This window comes from Erythrolamprus reginae, chromosome Z (assembly GCF_031021105.1).
Source record: "Erythrolamprus reginae isolate rEryReg1 chromosome Z, rEryReg1.hap1, whole genome shotgun sequence".
Lineage (NCBI taxonomy): Eukaryota > Metazoa > Chordata > Lepidosauria > Squamata > Dipsadidae > Erythrolamprus > Erythrolamprus reginae.
Genome location: NC_091963.1, coordinates 123,354,102 through 123,375,509, shown reverse-complemented (window position 1 = coordinate 123,375,509; position 21,408 = coordinate 123,354,102). Strand labels below are relative to the sequence as shown.

The window sequence follows — 21,408 nt, the reverse complement described above, 5'->3', positions numbered from 1 at the left end:
TGTGAGAGACGGGCGCCTGAAGCGCCGTCTCCTGGCTATCCAGGGGCTCTCCTTTAAAGTCGCTCTCGCGGAGGCGAGAGCTTTCGAGATGTCTAGTCAGTCCCTGGCTGCTATGGATGTGTCAGTCAACGCGACTTCGCCAGCCCCGGTCAAGTTGATTCCGCAATTGCCTCAAGATGTGGAGAATACCTTGGTCTCTGAGGAGGAAGTTTGTCGCCTGGCTGCGTCTAGGCCGCGGGAGGCCCCTCCTACCACCCGGCCCCACCCTCCTCCTCCCTCGCCGTGTCGAGGGTGTGGCGGGGATCACTTCCGGGCTGTTTGTCCCTTCAAGGATCTGACGTGCCGACGCTGCGGGGGGCGGGGACATATCGCCCGCGCCTGTAATGTCCGCCGGCCGTATTCCAATCAGTCTACAGGTTACAAGGATTCCGCGGCCGGAGGATTCCGACCGCCTCCAAGGGATTCATCATATCGCCGGTCTAATTGCAATGCCATTTATTCTTCAGTTTCTGCTTCCAGCCGCTGTCTCCACTCTCGACCTACCGTCAGGATCGCCGCTACCGGCCCGCCTACTGAGAGGATTTCCATTACTGTGATTTTGGGGAAGAGCCCTTGCTCGATGCTGATAGACACCGGGTCTGCCCATTCACTTGTACCTTGGACAACCGTCAAGAGTTGTTTTCCTCGTGTAACAAAGAGGTCTTTATCTGCATGCCCCCTGAATCTTCGGGACTATCAGGGGTCCCTGATTCCAGTTGTGGGGCAGGGCCATTTTCTTGTACATTTCAAGCAGTTTTCGGGGTTATTACCTCTTATTGTTGTGGATGGCCCTTTTGCCAATTTACTGGGCCTGAATTGGTTTGATTCCCTGGGTCTTTCTGTTTCGGGGGTCAGTTTTGTGTCTGGGGGTAAGGCATTTTCTGAACTTGCATTACAATTTCCGGATGTGTTTGATAGCAGCCTGGGGTGCTATAAGGGTTCCCCTATATCTTTTGGGTTAGACCCCCTGGTTCCACCGGTGAGGATTAAACCACGCAGGGTACCGTTAGCCTTACGCCCCAAAGTGGATGCTGAGTTGGATCGCCTTGTGGCCCAGGGCGTTTTGGAACCAATTGACCAATCCACGTGGGAGACCCCAATTGTTGTGGCTGTTAAAGCGGGGGGTGGAATTAGAATTTGTGGGGACTATAAGTGTACCATCAATAGGGCACTGGCACACCATTCATACCCTGTCCCGGTAGTGCAACATCTCTTACATTCATTGGGGGAGGGTATTGTATTTGCAAAACTGGACCTCTCCCAGGCGTACCTACTGCTGCCCGTGGACTCTCAGGCGGCCGACGCACAGGCCATATCAACTCACAGGGGAGTGTTCAGGTGTAAACGTTTACAGTTCGGGGTGTCCACGGCCCCCGGGATTTTCCAAGCACTTATGGAGCGTTTGTTGTATGGGATTCCGGGCACGGTCCCATATTTCGACGATGTCTTGGTCTCCGCCCAGTCCGAGGCGGACCTCCTGGATAGAGTTAAAATGGTGCTGTCCAAATTTAAGGAAGCGGGGTTAAAACTCAAAGCCCATAAGTGTGTATTTGGAGTGCCGCAAGTGGAATTTTTAGGGTTCATCATTGATAAGCAGGGTATCCACCCCACTCCTGAAAAAACCAAGGCAATATGGGAAGCCCCTACCCCGAACACTAGGGCAGAGCTTCAAGCTTTTCTGGGGTTATTAAATTTCTACGCAGTTTTCGTCCCCCATAAAGCGACCTTGGCCGAGCCCCTACACAGACTACTTGATAGGAATAAGAAATGGGTTTGGGGACCCAAGGAGGCAGAGGCTTTTGTGGCCGTCAAAGAAGTTCTAACGTCCAACACTGTCCTAGCACAGTATTCCCCATACTTACCTCTAATTTTGACCTGTGATGCATCCCCGTATGGGGTGGGCGCGGTACTCAGTCACAGGCTTCCAAATGGGACTGAAGTACCGCTGGCTTTTTTTTCAAGGACACTGGCCAGGGCGGAGAGGAATTTTGGCCATATCGACAGGGAGGCTCTGGCTATCATAGCCGGAGTCAGACGATTTCATGACTACTTGTACGGCCGCCCCTTTGACATTGTAACAGATCACCAGCCTTTATTGGGCCTATTGTCCGGGGATCGCCAGAGCCCCCTTATTTTGTCGCCAAGGATGTCCAGGTGGATCGTCTTCTTGGCCAATTATTCTTACCACTTAATGTACCGGCCGGGTAAACATATTGCCCATGCGGACGCGCTTAGCCGTTGTCCCTCGCCCCAGGTACTCCAGGACCCGGCCCCAGCTTCCGTTGTGTTAGCCATTTCCGACCAGCCTTTAGCTTTATCCGCAGCTGTAGTCGCCGAGGAATCCAAACATGATCTGTGTTTATCTACTGTCTTACAATGGGTTTTACGAGGATGGCCCAGGGGCGCCCCTTCCGAGGAATATATTCCGTTCTTTCGCTGCAAAGACGAGCTATCAGTCGTACAGGGTTGTCTGCTAAGGGGGTGTCGGGTTTGCATTCCCCCAAAATTAAGAGGAAAAGTGCTCTCTCTCTTACATAAGGGGCACCCGGGAGTGGTGAGATCGAAGGCTTTGGCAAGGGGGTATGTGTGGTGGCCTGGCATCGACAAAGACGTTGAGCATCAGGTAGCTCAATGTTGGCCCTGCCAAGAGCAGAGACCTTCACCCCCGCTGGGGGTCCCGTTGGCCTGGGAGCCGCCAGCCGGCCCGTGGACCAGAATTCATGTGGACTTGGCGGGGCCCTTTATGGGGCAGATGTTTCTAGTGACCGTTGATGCGTATTCAAAATGGTTGGAAGTTAATATATTACACTCAACCACATCTTTGGCAGTTATTCAAGTCCTAAACTCCCTTTTCGCAACCCATGGGTTCCCAGATGTGGTAATATCCGACAATGGGCCGCAATTTACGTCCTCCCAATTCGAGGGGTTTTTAGCGGGGGTGGGTATTCGCCACGGACTTATAGCCCCTTGGCACCCCGCGTCTAACGGACAAGCAGAACGAATGGTCCGGACCACTAAGGATGCGTTGAAGAAGATGTCCCGGGGCACTTGGAAGGAGAAACTGGCAGATTTTCTGTTTGCACAGCATTCTACTCCGACTATCCCGACAAGCAAATCCCCGGCTGAGCTCCTTATGGGTCGGAAATTGCGAATTACGTTGGATAGATTATACCCGGCTTATGCTCATAGTCCGACTTGGCCGGAGCCCGACCGCTCTTTTAGTTTAGATGAACCGGTGTTTGCTCGCTCGTATGATGGGGGGCCCCCCTGGGTTGCGGCAAAGGTCGCTGGTATTAAAGGTCCAAGGTCTTATGTGGTGGGGCTTAGTGATGGGCGAACGTGGCACCGCCACGTGGATCAGCTCAGACGTCGAAGTTGCTCAGTCCCTCCTTGTAACCAGGAGGAGTACACAAGCCCTAGTGGGAAGAACATCGATTTTCCTCCTTTTCCCCGGGAAGTGGCCCCTCCCACTAATTTAGATCCGGTGGGAATTAGTGTTCCAAGCCCCGAGGGCCGGAAAGACATCCCCGACAACCTTCATCCGGCAGAAGGGGAACCTTCCCTGCGGAGATCCGAGCGGGAGCGGCGCCCCCCCGCTTATTTACGGGATTATGTAGTTTCCACAGTAAGGGAAAAGGAGTGTAATGTATTTGCTTAGAGTTAGCAACTGTCTTGCTATTGGTCGTTCTGGTTGGAGGGAGGAATACTCGCTCCTCATTGGTTATGTAAGATTCGTGCCGGGTATAAATACCCTGTCAGCTGTCAAAGTGGGGTTCCTGTTATGTGTTACTGTCCGACTAATAAAGACTGTTAATATTCGCTCCGTCTGGATCTCGACTTAATAAAAAACTATATTGATATTTGTTTAAGTATAAAATGGAAAATGAGCAAGTAAAAGAGAATATGATAAAAGGAGGACAAAGCCAGTAGTGGCCAGTTTGATTGCCTTAGGTGCAGCGGCCATCTTGCGAGTTCCAGGTGACTGGAGGCAGCCATTTTGAGTGTCCCAGTTCACTGATGGCAGCCTTTTTAAGTGTCTAAGGGGCCTGGCAGCAGCCATTTTTTATGCACCATGTTCCGGTTACCATTTTCAATGTTCCTGGAGGCTGTTGGTGTCTATTTTGAGTGTCCAAAAATAAATAGTTAAATAAAAATAAAAGAAAGGAAAATAAAGAAAGTACCAAAAATAAAAATAATAAGAAATAAATATTTTTTTGCTTTTAACAGATCTGTTCCAGGCTACCATGGCAAAAGCCTCTAAACAAGGCAAAGTGAAGGCTACTTCTACCAGGCCCACAGTGAACAATGCTCTGGCTACTTTGACTTCCACCAACCTGCCTCCCAGGGGCCGCTCACCCATTGAGTCACAACCCATGCCCACTTCTCAGTCTAAACCTCAGAAGGTCCAGCAGCCTTCACAGCCTTCTCCTGCCATGGGGCAGAGAAGACCAAGTCCAAGCACAAGTCTGCAGGGTTGGTATCCTCTCAAGTCAGTGTGGATGCCAGGAAGAAGGGGCCATTGCCAATGCCCATGCCCATAGAAAGTTCTCAAGATACTTCTCTGACTCTGTTTCATTGGACAATATTGATCTTCATTTACCCCAAACTGATGTCTGGGGGCCTCCTTGTCTTGAACTGGATTACTTGCCCCAAGAGGAGTTTAGCATCTTGTCCCCAATTCATTCTACTCTAGTGATGTTCAGGACAGAATCAACATGGCCATTAGGCAGGTTATTGAGAATGGCGTTAGAGCCTTGGCCACAAACTTTTCAGTCTGTGCCCCTATGGCTGCTGTTCACCAACCACCTCCCCAGATGGAGTATCCTGGCTTGTTGATGATAAAGAGGAGGACAATTCTTTTCCAGGCACTCATGCATCTGCTGAGGACCTAGAGGATGGCCAGTTGCAGGAGGATCACTCAGAAGGGGGATCAGCCAGAAGGGGCACAATTAGATATGAAACTGTCTGATGATGAAGATCTGTCGCTCAATGCACCTTTTTCCTCCAACCTTTACCATCCTAGCCTGGCTACCTAGACCAAGGTCATCCCTCTGTTCCAGTAGGATATGGCTCCATAACCTACAGGAACACCTGCCAGTGCAGGACACCAGGGCTCACCAAAATCCAAATAAACTCTTTACTGCTGCCCAATTCACTTCCAATGCCCCACTACAGTTTGCTCATTTTCAGCTAGGACTATGGGTTCAACAGTAGGGATGCACAGAATGACCTGGCTGCACACCTGATTGGCTGATGCCTGACACAAATGGCACTTGGCATCTGTACCTATTGCCAGTCAGTCCCTTTTGGGGCAGATTCTGGATCCCTTCATTGTGGAGATGAAGGATAAGCATAAGATTTTGCCTTTGTCTTCCTGCAAGCCTACCTTCCCACTGACCCCATTCCCAAAATGGAGCCCCAGGGGTTCTGATCATTCCTATGGGCAAAATTATGGGCAAGATCAAGCGTAGTCCAATGCCCATCAGATGGTAGTTTGCAATAATTCCTTTTTAAATGCTGCACATAGATTTACATGCTATGAGAAAATTATGTTGGGAAGGAAATGAATAAACAACACATAGATAATTCTTCTTGTGAATCACACACACACACACACACCGTGAAGGGCCACTGTTTCCAAGAGACATCCCGCTATCCCTGCAATGTGAAAGTTTCCCCTCCACATCCTCTCTGCTCATTCCAGCTGCCCCCGCCCATTTCCCTCCATGTCCCTGCTACTCCATGACTTTCTCCCCTACTTTTTCCACCACTTGCTTGCTAATGCTTCTCCGCCCTCTTCTGCAGCACAGAGAGCAGGCCAGTTAGCCAGAGTCTGGCACCACGTTGCTGCTGGCTGGAGCTCTCAGGTGTGTGGTGAGATTTGACTGCTGCGCATATGCAGCAACCAAAATCTCACACAAGTGAGATTTTGACGATTTTCAGTGTAAATTGCAAAAATCTCCCTGGTTGTGCCCATGAATAGCCACCACTAAGCTAGAACTGTGCACATAGCTCCATTTGTCCTACCAGAGTGGCGTTTCCCCCCATTCTAGAGGTGGCCCACTGCTACCCCCCTTCTATTTATGACATGCTAAAGTTCTATGGACTTGGCTTTTACAACCAAATTGTACAGCAAATAAATAGTTGTCTTATCCGGGGAGGAGACTCCCCCCCATCTCTCCCCTCCACACACTACCATTAACTTTTCTCTAAGAAAAACAATAGTATGTGGTCAAAACAGTAAAACAGTAGGTCATATTAATTGCTTTTCAATTCTGCAATTAATTATTTCCTTGCCTGTGATAGTAACATTTCTATTTTACAGCAGGTATGTCCATTTTAAAATGTAACTGTACACAGCTATGTCTCAGGTTTTCTTTTTCATTAATCTGGTGACTTCCCATGGCTGGTAGAATATTACTTTTCTTATGCTTCAAGTTCTCTTTTACCTCTCTATGTGATCATTTGGTCTTCAATCTGGAATGGATTTCTCCAACAACTAAAAGTACTTTGTTTGCTAGCTTTTCTTCTTCTTCTTCTTTGTCTACCCAACTTCAAAAAGTTGTTATTCTTTAAAAATTGTTTTGATTACAGTAGTTAGGTAATTTATTATACCATTTTAAAAGATTATCCATTGGGAGTTTGGTCCCCTTTTCATTTTGAATCAGGAAAAATTAGTTAGCTATGAATAACTAGAGCTGAGAGGATTGGATATTAAGTTAAGTCCCTGTTATACAACATTTAAAGGGTTTATCGTAGTTAAACTTGTGCCTTTTGAAATTTTATCAGTCTTAAAAATATGATCCTTGGAGAGTGACAATATATAAACAGACAAATAAACAAACAAACAATTGCTGGCCTATAAAAAGAAGAAAACATATGAAATTGTGATCCTTAAGCTTTGCTATTATTCAGTTTTCAATGATAAATAAAAGCCAAATATATTTGCATAACACTTTCCAACAATGGAAATATTCTCTACATATTAATTATTTGCAAATAATTATTTTATTATTTTCTCTCACTGATAATTATACACTTTATATTAACACACAACATGCCAAATCTTACCGGACCTTCTTAATTCCTGCTCCTGGAGTTTTCTCAAGTCTTTTTCCTATTTCCCAGTGCTACATAGTATCCCTTGTATATATACTAATATACACAGTATCCCTTGCAGGCAATCTTTTCATTTTCATTGTTTGCATTCTCCAATGTATTTCTTCTTAATGAATTTACCTCTGATGGATATTGGTTCCATTTCAGTCATTGTACCCAAATCTATGACTAATTCACTCATGAATAACAGGTTTATTTCTTATTCTGAATGTGTTGCTCAAGTTTTTTTCTTTCTGTTTTTTGAAACCTCTGGATACTTTTTTTAACAGTAATAGCTCATGATTGCCATGTAGCAATTTGTAATCCTCTGCAATATGAGACAACCATGAACAAAGGACCCTGTATTTGGATGATAGTCATTGTGTGGGTTGTTAGTCTGTTTTATGCAGTGTTGCATACAAGTGGCACTTTTTCAATAAAGTTTTGTTCCAGTAAGTTTTTCTGTGCAATTCCAAAATTGCTTAAAATCTCTTGCTCTGATTCATATCTTGTTGAACTTGGATTAACATCATAATATTTGGATGTTCTATTTTTGTTGTTGCAACATATGTGTGGATTTTTAATGCAGTTCTCAAAATTCCTTCTGTACATAGACAGAAAAAGGTCATCCGCACTTGTCTCCTTCACCTCAGTGTTTTCTCATTTATGTTGTTCACTGCACTCTATACAATGACTTAACAACACCCTTCCTTCCTTCCTTCCTTCCTTCCTTCCTTCCTTCCTTCCTTCCTTCCTTCCTTCCTTCCTTCCTTTTCATTCATTCATTCATTCATTCATTTTCTTTCCTTCCTTCTTTCCTTTCTTCCTTCCTTCTTTCCTTCCTCTTTCTTTCCTTCTGTCTTTCTCTCTCTCTTTTCTTTTCTCTCTTTCTTCCTCTCTTCTTCCTTTCCTCCCTCCATTTCCCTTCATTTTTCCTTCCCTTCCCTTCCTTATTCCTTTATTTTCCTTTCCTCTCCGCTCCTCTCTTTTCCTTTCCTTCCTTCCATCCTACTATTCTTCCTTCCTCCTTTCCTTCCTTCCTTCTTTCTTTCTTTCTTTCTTTTCTCTCTCCCCCTCTCCCTCCCTCCTCTGCCTCTCTCTTATACATAACTGGTCTAAGCAGAGCCTTTCAGGAAGCTCTGCAATGAGGACATGCTTGCAGCAGCAGCAGTGGCAGCGGGGATGGGGGGAGTTTGCCTGGGCTCTTTGCCATCCTGGAACTATGCTATATGTGGGGAGGTTATTTTCCTGTATGGCACAGTTTTGGGATTGCAGAGAGCTTGCTTGGGAGAGCAGCAGTGAGGACAGAGATTGCTTGGTAGAGGCCAAGTAAGCTCTCTGTGCTGTGAGGCAGCAGCAGTTTACCTGTTGAGACTTCAGGCTTTAGCGCTCTTAGCCAGAAGGGAGGTAGCTGAGCAGGCAGGCAGGAAGAAGTGTGGCCGTGATCCCCATCCTTGCTTCAGTGCCTCACTGGAGCTTCTTTCTTTGCCAGTGCCAGGGTTCCAAATAGCATCCAAAAGTTAATCAGAGTCCAAGTTAAAGTATTCCTCAGAGTTCCAATTTATTCTTAGAGCCATGTTGGTACATCTGGGTGAAACCTAAATCTTAAGTCCCTAGGGTTTCGCCACCCAGTTGAAAGTTCAAAATCATGCTTTCCCTTCCCACAAATTCATCATGTTCTCCAATCACTAAGTGCCAGACTGGCAGATACACCCATCTCTGCAGGGGCGCAGAGACAAAGGATGACCTTGAATTTATATAAAGGAATTTGTTATGATTTCATGCTATCCCTCCATAGAAAATGCACAATATAGTATTGTATAGTGTGGCAGGTCAAAGAGTCCAAATAAAATGGCTTCGGACTGACACCTCGCCTGGTACACCAAACTTTGCATGGCAGTGGGAAGCAGTCCAAGAGCCAGGGCGGGCCCCCCACATGCTCAGCAGCTGAGCTGAGCTCTATGCGCCCCTCTTTCTCCTGCCTCATCTGCCTCCTCTTCCTGCATGTCAGGGAGGAAGGGTAGCAAGAAGGGCAATGGTGGCTCCTGCCAAGCACAGCACATGGAGGCAGCAAGCAAGGCAAGCCCAATACACCTGTTAATACAGCCAACTACAAGGGCAATGCGAAAGCCACTGGTGGCCAGGAGGGAAGCAGCCTTCCAGCTGGGGAGGAAGGCCAGGTCTCTCACTGTCATTGTCACTTGCCTGGCTGCAGACATCTGCTTACCTTCCTGAAGGAGGGCTGCTACTGTTTGCTTTTGATTTGTGGTGGGAGAAGAAAGAAAGTGGGCAGCTGGCATCTTCTGCTTCTGCCCCTCTTAGCCTCAGTGCAGAAGCTGTGTCTCCCACAAGGGCTGCCTACCCACCCATTGGCCTGGCTGGGCCAAAAGCAATGCATCTCCCATCATGGGCTGGATGCCGACTTCAGAAGGCAAATAGCCATGGCTGACCACTTAGAAGGCCACGTGGAAGGCTGCCAAGCATGTCAGGGCTGCAATGAAGGGAGCAGGTTACCGACCTTCCCCATCACTCCAACATGCTTTCCTGCCTTGCACATGGCCTTCTACTTAACTACCTTCCCAAGCTGGCCACAGAGACACCAGGAAGGCTGCAGGTAAGGCAGGAAAGTATGTAGTGGCTGCAGGTCATGGGGAATAAAGTAGGGAAGGTAGGCTGGTATGGTTGAGGGAACAGGGATAGTAGGTAGGCCATGACTTTGCAAGCTTACCTGGCAAGCAGATCAGGGGTGCAGTGCTTCAGGCAAGCAACCTTCAGAGCAGAGACTGAATGGATCAGGGCGAGCATGCAGTGGACCAGTTCAGGAGCACAGTCAGGCAGCCATCACTACTGGATCTCTGATCAGAGCTGTCACTACCGATATGCATGAACTGGTCTGAACTGGGAACATTTCATTCTTAGGCAGAGGGCTGTCAGAAGGTTTCAAGAAGGAATCACTCTAGGACACTGCAACTGTCATAAATGTGAGTCAGTTTTCAAGCATCTGAATGTAACAGGAATGCTGCAAGTTATAAATTACTTTTTTCTGTGCCATTGTAAATTCAAAGTCACTAAATCAACTGTTGGACATCAAGGATTACCTGTAAAAGGTTTATAAAGGCAGGTAATCATTGGGGCAGTAATGCTTAGCATTACAGTTGTACTTATTTACAGCTAACGTAAAATGTGTGGCATTTATTTGGTCTTCCTGTCCCAAGTTAATCTAAAGTAAAACATTCAATTAAAGAGCAAGATATTCAATATTATTCTCTTCCTGTATTGCCTCATAACCAGAGGTGGCTTCCTACCAGTGTTCCCAGTAATCCACTAGTGCCCCACCAATTTCACAATTTGCATGTGACAGCTCCAGTGCTGTCTTTCCCGGTCCGTGCATGGTGCCATTTTTAAAAAAATAATTTCCACTTATTTTTTGCTTCTGTGTATGCGCAGAAGCAAATTCTCCTGAGAGGACATGCATGTGTGAACACACAAATTATTGCAATGTACACATAGCACACTGGTATGGACAAAAGAGGACCTCACCAATGCTATTGCTAGCTCTGGATTCAATGTTCTAGATTTACAATATAAAAATAATACTAATTTAACTTGATCATGAATAAGGGCTTGATAAATGATCTGCTCTTTCAAAATATTTTACGTTGGTCAGAAGTTAATCTCTTCCTATTTTTTCTTTCCAACCAATTTTATAGGACACTCTCTCTCTCTCTCTGTGTGTGTGTGTCTGTGTGTGTGTGTGAGAGAGATTTGATCATAATTAATAATAAATGTAATTCTATTCCAACCTGTTGTTACTGTTTTTCATTTTTCAGAATCATATGTGATCACTTATGGATTCAGAAAAAAGATCAAATTCAATCTCAAATGTAAACTAATCAATGCAAGAAGTATTATCAATAAGTTGTCTGAATTCCTCATCCTACTTGACACCAACATATTTGACATAATCTTTGTTTGTGAAACATGGCTGAATACATCCTATCCTGTCTCCATCATCACACCAAGTAACTACCTTGTTTTCTGGTCTGACTGTGAACTCCACAGAGGAGGTGGTGTAGCTATATTCTATAAAAATTCACTCAATCTAAAAAACATCCAAGTTGCACACGATCTTATCCTTCCCGAAACCATAATATGTGATCCACTTCCTACTTTGCTACAGAGCTCCAAATTATGACTCATGCAACAAAATTAACCTCCCTACTCACGTGGGCAACCTCCTGCCCTTATCCCATTATATTCCTTGGTGACCTCAACCTACCACACATCAACTGGACCCTAAACGAATGCTCCACAGAACCTATACATACTGCCCTTTACAACACTGTCACCAGCTTGGGACTTGAACAATTAGTATCAAAAAATACCAGACTCAATAGTTGTCTTGACCTCATATTCTGTAATAGCAAAAGTGCTATCTATGGACTGCATACAAAAGAACCCTTCTCCAACAGCGATCACAGTATGATTAACTTCAACCTCAATCTAAACCATCCTAACACTCACCTGAAAAATGTGACACCTAAGTACAATTTTAGGAAAGCCAACTATGAATTCATTGATGCCAATCTCTCAATTCTCAACTGGCAATCTTTGTTCTCTAACTGCAACACCATTGATTATCGCTATAACACATTCTTACTCCAAATTAAAAGATGTATTGAAATACATGTGCCACTCACTCCATCCAGTGGTAAAAATAAATAAATAAATTACCTGTCTCAATAAAGAAACTACAAACCAAAAAAATATCTCTCTGGCATAAAAGCAAAAAAAAGGTAACCAACTTCAAAAGCCGCTACAAAAGCATTTGCCAAGAAATAAAAGCAGAATGTCTCAACTATCACAGCAAACAAGAGGAAAACCTCCTTCGCACCAAATCTAGCCAAACCTTCTACAACGTCATCAACAACAAACTCAATGACTCTTGACCCATTCCACCCCTCGTTGGACCCAGCAACAAAGAATACCACGATGATCCATCCAAAGCTAACCTCTTCAACTCTTTCTTTGGCTCTGTCTTCATCAACAGTAATGGCTCATCCCCCATCTTTGCTAATCGCACCTCAAACTCTATCAACAACCTAACCCAAATCGACTTCACTGTAGACCGCGTTGAAAAAGCAATCCATGACATCAAACCTTCCCTATCAATCAGACCAGATGGTCTTTGTGCATACTTCCTAAAAAAGCTTTCTTCTGCCATAGCTGAACCTCTAAGTATTATCTTCCAAAAATCCTTCAGAACCAGCACACTCCCCAAGCTATGGTCAAAAGCAATAGTCATCCCCATCTTCAAAAAAGGAGACCCTTCTCTCGTTGACAACTACAGACCAATATCACTATGCTGCATCTCATGCAAAATCATGGAATCAATTATAAATCAATCAATTACCCTTTACTTAGAATCCAATAACCTACTCTCTAACAAACAATTTGGATTCAGGAAGAAATTATCCTGCAACCTACAACTACTTCACTGCAAAAACATTTGGACTACCCACCTAGATCAAGGAAAATCCATTGATGCAATTTATATTGACTTTTGCAAAGCCTTTGACTCAGTGGTCCATGACAAACTACTCCTAAAACTCAAATCCTATGGCATCTCAGGATTCCTCCACAGCTGGATTACTGCATTCCTGTCAAATAGGCAACAAGTTGTCAAAATTGGAAGCACCATTTCAACCCCCGTCCCCGTCAAAAGTGGTGTTCCCCAGGGCAGCATACTAGGTCCTACTCTTTTCATTCTCTGCATCAATGACCTCTGCAATCATATCGCAAGCAACTGTGTTCTTTTTGCTGACGATGTAAAACTTTTCAACACCACTGACAACACATTTGACTTTGTCTCAGATTGGTCTAACACCTGACAAAGACTTTGGAATACTAATATCAAATGACCTAAGTGCTAAAGCCCACTGCAACAATATCGTTAACAACTTCTAGAGTTGTTAACCTGATCCTACATAGCTTCTGCTCCGGCAACCTCACACTACTCACAAGAACCTACAAAACTTTTGCCAGACCCATCCTAGAATACAGCTCATCTGTCTGGAACCCATACCACATCTCGGACATCAACACCCTTGAAAATGTCCAAAAATATTTCACCAGAAGAGCTCTTCACTCCTCCACTAGAAACAGAATACCCTACAAAAATAGACTAACAATCCTGGGTCTAGAAAGCTTAGAACTATGATGCCTAAAACACGATTTAAGTATTGTCCACAAGATCATATGCTGCAACGTCCTACCTGTCAATGACTACTTCAGCTTCAACCGCAACAACACAAGAGCACGCAACAGATTCAAACTTAATATTAACCACTACAAACTTGACTGTAAAAAAATATGACTTTAACAATCGAGTTGTCGAAGCGTGGAACTCACTACCAGACTCAATAGTGTCAACCCCTAACCCCCAACATTTCTCCCTTAGACTATCCACAATTGACCTCTCCAGGTTCCTAAGAGGTCAGTAAGGGGTGCCTTTCGTCCCTTGTCCAATTGTCTTTCCTTTATCTCATATATCATATATATTTTCTTCCTTTCATATATCTTCTCCTCTATTTTATAATTTTCTTTATATATATTACCTCATGTCTATTCTCTTCTATGTATTGTGTATAGGACAAAAATATAAATAAATAAATAAATAAATAAATAAATAAATAAATTTATACTCATAGTGTACACCTGTGTAAAAGAAATGTAAATTTTGATGATGGAGAAGCCAGATGGGTATGTTCACCTCTGAGAAATCACTTGATGACAGAAGATTTCCCTGTCTAATGCTTGCCAATATGGATTATAAGGTGTGCATTTTAAATTTATGATATGCTATGTACCTGTTGAGTGTCTTCAAGTTGAGAATCAGTCTCCACTCATCTGAGGATTTAGGCACTATGAACAAAATAGAATAAAACTCCCCTGCTGACCCTCTGGAACCTGCTGGATGGCCTGGATATCCAGCAGGTGCTGCACAGCCTCATGCATAAGGGCCCTCTTGTTGAAATTAGGGGAGATGGGACAGGGAACCATAAACCCTCAGGGGGTGAGGAGGTGGAGATGACATGAGGACATGGTCTTGAGGACCCACTTATTGGTAGTGATGTCCTACCACCACCTGACATACAAAGCCAGGTGACTTCCTATGGAAGGACCTGATGAGGATCTATTTGAAACAGCAGAAAGTGTGATCATGGGCTCCTCAAAAGGGCCATTTAGCTTGACTGCCCCTAAATTACCTGTCAGGAGGCGCCTTGTGATGGGTGTTAGTCTGCCCTTGATATCACCCATAATTTTGCCCATCAGAGTGCCCATCTGGGAGTTGAAGTCCACTAGTCTTAAAACTGTCAAGTTTGAAGACCTGTGAGTTAGGGGTTAGATGTGCAAGGGTCTTCAAACATGACAAGATTAAGGCTTGTGGACTTCTAAGGTAGCATGACTGGTGGAGAAATTCTGGGAGTTGAAGTCCACTAGTCTTGAAACTGTCAGGTTTGAAGACCCTTGAGTTAGGGTTTAGAAGGGCAAACCTGAAGCATGACTGGTGGAGGAATTCTGGGAGTCCACAAGTTTTAAAACTATCAAGTTTGAAGACCCCTGAGTTGGGGTTAGAAGTGCAAGAATCTTCAAACCAGGCAAGATTAAGGCTTGTGGACTTCAACTACCATTCCTAGGGTAGCATGACTGGTGGAGGAATTCTGAGAGTTGAAGTCCACTAGTCTTAAAACTGTCAGGTTTGAAGACCCTTGAGTTAGGGTTTAGAAGGGCAAGCCTGAAGCATGACTGGTGGAGGAATTCTGGGAGTCCACAGGTTTTAAAACTATCAAGTTTGAAGACCCCTGAGTTGGGGTTAGAAGTGCAAGAGTCTTCAAACCTGGCAAGATTAAGGCTTGTGGACTTCAACTACCATTCCTAGGGTAGCATGACTGGTGGAGGAATTATGAGAGTTGAAGTTCACAAGCTTGAAGTCCTTGAAGCTGTCAAGTTTGAAGTTTATAAAAAGTATACATGGTTTAAATATATATATACATGGCTTTAAAAAGTATACATGGTTTTAAAAAGTATACATGGTTTTAAAAAGTATACATGGTTTTAAAAAGTATACATGGTTGTAAAAAGTATTCTGCTACACTGGTATTTTATTAAACAATATAATACTACACCATTTGGTTCAGAATACTTTTTTCCTTTTCCTCCTCTAAAACCTGGGTGCGTCTTATACACCGGTGCGTCTTATACACCGAAAAATACATAAAATAAAATAAAATGCAAAGTGATTGCTTAGCCTTCAGAGAGATACAATAGTCTCTTGAATGATTGGCTAAATCATAATCTTAACTTGAATAACAATTTATAGAATTATAATGTTTCTAGTGTATATTGTGTTAATTAGGAAAAGCAATGAAAAATGAAAAGGGGAAAGGGGAAAAATGCCTCTGGATGTTATTTTAATCAGCCATGCAGGACTATGCAGGACCCCTGGGGAGTTAAACAAATCTCTGATTAGGCACAGAAGACCTGACAAAAGTATCCTGATTCAGAAAATTATTTAAAAGCTCTATTTATAGGTGGAAAATACATGCAAGAGATTCCAGGAACATTGAAAATGAATACCTAATAATTGAAAATCAAACTAGAATAGAAAGGTCAGTTGATTTCTATGGCTATCTATATGTGTTACTAGATTACATAAATTATATATTTATTCTCTTCAGATATATATTTCTATCTATATAGTAGGAACTCCAATAGTATTTGAATTTTGTTAAATCTGAATCTTACATATTTTTAATAAATATTTGATTAACCTATCAATCCGATACAGGGAAATTAAAAAAAACATGCTTTCTTTATCTAAAGTCTTTGTAAGGTCATTTATGGAAAAAAGTTGAAGATTATTAAGATTATATGATTAATTAATTTCATGAAGGTATTCATAACTTGGTGATAAATAATTTGTTTCTATAGTTTTTAATTTTATTTCCATATGCATACATTTTAGATATTATTTAATATTAAAAATCATACAGTGGAGGAGAGACCCAAATTCAGCTAATACAGATGGTATTACACAGTCAAGATTCCAGTGTAAATTATCATTAGCTAAAGATTCAAGATTCCTAGTTTTAGTTTCTTCTCTGAAATTTCACCTTTATTTCCAGTCTTCAGATGGATATGCTTGCAGTAATGTTACGATTTAAAAGAATTAAAAATAAATTTCTCCAATGTCTTTGAATTCAGAATTATAAGAGCTGATATATGATATGAATGTTATTTGATTAAAATTAATGGAATCCAAAAACCTAAACTTAAAATTAATGTTTAATGCAATTGAAGTAGTAAAACAAAGATGCATATGTTTAGGACTGTTTATAGGTATTTAGAAAAAAAACGTGTTTCTGTTTAATTTTCCCTGAAAATATAGAATTTGCTATTCAAATGTTCTCAAGAGAAACATTTTAATCAATCACTCTTCTCTAATAGGTTTCTGATGCTTGTGACAAAATAATGGATAATGACACATCTGTATTTTTTCTACTGGAATTCTCAACAATTCGGGAGCTACAGGTTATGTACAGAGCTATATTTCTGATCCTGTATTTAATGACCTTAATAGGGAATGTTCTCATTATCTCTGCAGTTGCTTTTGACTCCCGCCTTCACACCCCCATGTACTTCTTTCTGATGAACTTAGCCCTACAAGACATTGGTTCTGTTTCACTCATTGTCCCAAAATCTGTTATCAACTCCATTATTAATGCACGACATATTTCTTATTCTGGATGTGTTACTCAAGTCCTCTTGTTTGTCTTCTTTATAGATTGCGATATTTCTCTTCTTACTGTCATGGCATATGATCGATTTATTGCCATTTGCAATCCTTTACGATATGAAATGATAATGAACAGAAAGGCCTGCATTAAAATGATTGGTAGTGTGTGGATTGCTAGCTTTCTCAATGCTGCATTAAACACAATTGGAACTTTTACTACTCATTTCTGTTCTAATGCAATCAATCAGTTTTACTGTGAAATCCCACAGTTACTTAAGCTTGCCTGCTCAGATGCATTTGTAATTGAAATTGCTGGCATAATATTCAGTTTTACATTAGCATTTGGTTGTTTTGCCTTTATCTTTGTTACTTACATACAGATCTTTACTGCTGTTTTAAAAATCCCTTCTGTTCAGGGAAGGAAAAAGGCCTTCTCCACGTGCTTCCCACACCTCACAGTTTTCTCCTTATTTTTATTTACATCTTCATTTGCTTACCTGAGAACTCCATCTGATACCCCATCAAACTTTGAGTTTGCAATTACCATCATGTATTCTATTGTCCCACCTATGTTAAATCCATTAATATACAGCTTGAGAAACAAAGACATCAAAATTGCTCTTTCAAAGCTTTTTTATCTGAGGACTTTTATATTAATCAGCAAGAATTAGGAGCAAACATGTGAAGAGTTGAGCATGAAATGGAGCCTATCTCATAGTTGAATGTGGTAAGAATGAAGTAACTTGAAACCAAAAGAAGTTATTCAGCTGTCCATCTATACATTTATAAAAAAACAGGGACCAAGGTTTAAAACATTAGAGTCACCTATAAGCTGACATGCAGATTTCCAAAGAGAGAATGATAAAAGGAGCCACAGCAGATAAACAAAGAAAGAAGGTGGGAGTCTTCTAAATGTGACAAGAGATGCTGTGGGCATGAGAAGTGAATAGATAAAGGATGTAGCAGAGGAAGCCAGGGGTTTTTTGATGTAGAAGCCAAAAGATCATTGACCAGTGAGAAGAAGCAAGAAGATCCTTAAAGGCACTGAAAAGAAAGAAGCGTCAGAGAACAACCAGTAGAAAGATATGTAACCCTTGTTTCCAGATGATGAGAGAGCAAGTTCTTAGGTCTGGTTGAGCAGAAATAAGGGAGAGGTTATTAACATTCGTAGGACTATTGGTAAGTAATATAGAGGAAGAAATTAGCAGTGAACCTTTTTTGTATTATAAACAGACTGTTAGAATGTTAATTAAATTCTCAATATTAAGTTAGATGTTATTTGTTTGTTTGTTTGTTTGTTTATTCAATTTTTTAATGCCTCCCTTCTCCTTAGACTCAGGGCGGCTTACAACATGTTAGCAATGGCACTTTTGTATTTATATTTATCATAAATATAATTAGATTTATTTGATGATGTTTGTCCATCATGATAGAAGAAGACCTTGACATCTAGTAGGTTGTGGGTTGTTTGTGATGTTTCCACAGGTAAGGCCTATGTGGGCACAAAATTTTCTGCCACACATTGGGAAGACATGTGTAGGTACTATTTGGCAGTATTTGCAGCTCTGGCTTTGCAGAGTGCTCGCTTCTCTTCTGCTATGGCTGTTCTTCTGAATTCATATATCTGGCAGCCTTGGTGGATCAGCATATACCATGTTGATCGATCTTGTGCCAGGGTTTCCCAGGAGGTGGTGTCAGTGGTGGTGTTGATATCAATGGACTTGAAGGAGGCTTTCATCATGCCTTTTTATTGCTTCCTTTGTGACTTGTATTATTGTTTTCCTTGAGACAGCTCACCATAGAGGAGCTGTTTAGGGATGCAATGGTCTGGCATCCTTGCAATATGGCCTGCCTAGTGTGTCTGATCTTTCATCAGCAGGATGAGACTTGATGGCAGGCCTATCCTGGAGAGGACCTCTGTGTCTGGAACCTTATCTTGCCACTGGATCCTCAGAATTCTATGGAGACAGGAAGAGGTTCAATTGCCTAGCACGCCTCCTGTATACAGTCCAAGTCTCACTGGCATACATGAGGTAGTTAGCACTATTGTTTGGTAGTCTTTGAGCTTTGTAGCAAGGCTTATTCCACGATGGTCCCAAATGCAGAACTTGCCTTGGCGATTCTGAAGTTAATCTCAATGTCAATTGTCATTGCATGGGAAAGGGTGCTGCCAAGGCATATAAATTGGTCCATTGCTTGCAGCTTTTGTCACTTCACTGTAATGGTGGGCTTTCAGTATTTGTCTGATGTATCACTTTGGTCTCCTTTACATTGATAAGGAGACCAAAGTTGTCGCATGCTGCTGAAAATTGATCCACACTGGCTTGCATTTCCTGCTCTGATCCAGCAAAAAGAAGGTCACGTAGCACAGTCTCCTTTATTTTGGTGACAGCCTGGAATCTTCACAGGTTGAACAGTTTCTCATCAGTCCTTTATTTTAATTAAATATTTATTTAGCACACATAAACAAACACGTGCACATAAAACACACAGCCAGCTAAATGTTTGTATATACATTAAATATGTAGATATATAGAAACATTTGTAGAGATAAATACTTTAAATATATTTTATATTATATCTGTTGTGTTTGGGCCTGGGCCAGCTGTTGCCCCCACAGATGGGGGAGACGCGGCACACAGTGACTGTGAAAGCCTGGCTGACAGCCAGGATGATGCAGCTGACAGCCAGGAAGATGTAGCCAGCAGTCAGGAAGATGGGGCAGAGAGCCAGGACGAATTGGCAGACAGTTCAGGGGAAGGGGCTGGCAATTCGTCAGACAGTTTATCTTCTCTCAGCTCGTCTGCAGGACAATACATCAATTTACGCAGCTGTAGGGCCTTACAAAGAAGGGGTCGCTTTAAGAAGTAGGAGAAACACACCTGGGCTGGGTGTGGTTCCCTTAATGAGGGCTAAACAGCATAAAAAGGGAACGGGGCCAAGGCAAACTGTGGCTGATTATCTGGGTAGTTTGTGGTTTGTTCCTGCTTTGAAGTTCCTGCTCTGAAGTTCCTGCTTGTGGATTGTACTTCAGCGTTGGGGGAGTTGAACGCTCTGGGACAAGCTGCTGCTTTTGTGCTGTGAATATTCAGAGACTCTTGGACTATTTCTGCTCTGTGACTTTTGTATGGGTTGGCTTTTCACTGAACTTTTTAGCTGATTGAAGTTTGCAACGAATCCTCTTGGTTTCTCCTGAAAGTAAGGACCATTTGCTTTAGTCTTTTTTCTTTACTTTTTAAATACAAGTTTGCTGCTTAACTATCCACGTGTGTGTTTGACCTTCTTTTCTGGACCATTAATCATTGCTTGAGGCCGGTCAGGCAGAACAATATCTAGTAATAAACTGCACTTTTTCACTTATTAGTTCTGTATGTATTTTTCAATTCTGTGTTTATTCAGTAGGATTCGACAGGGGCTATATATATGAACAAATGTACCAGAGCCATTCCCCACCATCACCTTTGGATCAAGTTAGCTGCACATTATTATTTTGAAACTCAAGCTCCTGTTTTCTACATAAATCACTTCATAATGCTTCTTTTTATGTTCAATGCAAAGAATGCCACTTTCGGTTTCCAGGATCAGATCCGGAAATATGCATCTGAGAAAAAGTAATGTGGAAATCTCAAAATTATTTTGACAGAATTATTATTCAATCTTTATCTTGTAGTAGTAGTAGTAGTAGGTGGTGGTAGTAGTAGTAGTTCAGTCATAAGCTCATTGATGTGTGTGTGTGTGTGTTGTTTGTGTGTGTAGTGGTAGTAGTCAGTAGTAATAAAAATTAAGTCATTTAATTAAATTATAATTCTTAAATTAAATAAAGTATTAGGATACACCATCTGGGTTGGCGATAACAAAGGCAAGAAGGCAAGAAAGATCAGTTGTCTGTACACAGCCAGGGATGGGAAGCAGTGTAGAAGAGAGAGCCGAGGACAAAGACTGTGCTCAGAAAGCCATGGCCACTGTCAGGAACATCTACTGAACTCGGAAACAGCAACCTGACAACCTCTTAGAGCTGGTAATTAAAATCTTCAGTGAGAGCCCAGACTCAGGGAAAAACCTGTGGGCTTATCTCCTGAGTGTAGAAAAACTCCTTTGCCACTGAGGCTTTCCCATGATCTCTTCTCCTGCCACCATCATATCTGCCGTTGTAGTTGCAGCTATCAGGGACATCTAGTATAGAGACCTTAATAGGAGACACTTTCTTGAGGATATCCCAAGTTCAACAGGAGGTACTATCTGTTGGACATAAATAGGGGGCCTTAGAGGTTGTGGAATCAAACAACTGCTTTAGCTAACATCTTGCTGGTCATATTTACTATTCTCACTCATCTGGGGCCTCTATCAACCCTATCTGGTTTTTTATTCTTAGTAAAAGGCTCCTTCAATTTTAAATTAAACTTGGGAACTATTACTGTCCTACCCAATACTGTATTGACAGGACTATTCAGGGAATTTATATCATCAACTCC

At 42.4% G+C, this 21,408-nt stretch overlaps 1 protein-coding gene across 1 annotated transcript; it reads left to right on the top strand.

Moving 5' to 3' along the window:
• The first annotated feature begins 16,671 nt into the window (after positions 1-16,671).
• Positions 16,672-17,607, top strand: LOC139154044 (olfactory receptor 14A2-like). The gene has a single exon (XM_070728473.1). It carries the CDS (start codon positions 16,672-16,674, stop codon positions 17,605-17,607), a length of 936 nt encoding a protein of 311 aa, XP_070584574.1.
• Positions 17,608-21,408: the final 3,801 nt, after the last annotated feature.

What these genes read in the sequence shown, in the direction of transcription:
- LOC139154044 (XM_070728473.1), top strand. Translation starts at nt 16,672, where the DNA reads ATGGATAATGACACATCTGTATTTTTTCTACTGGAATTCTCAACAATT.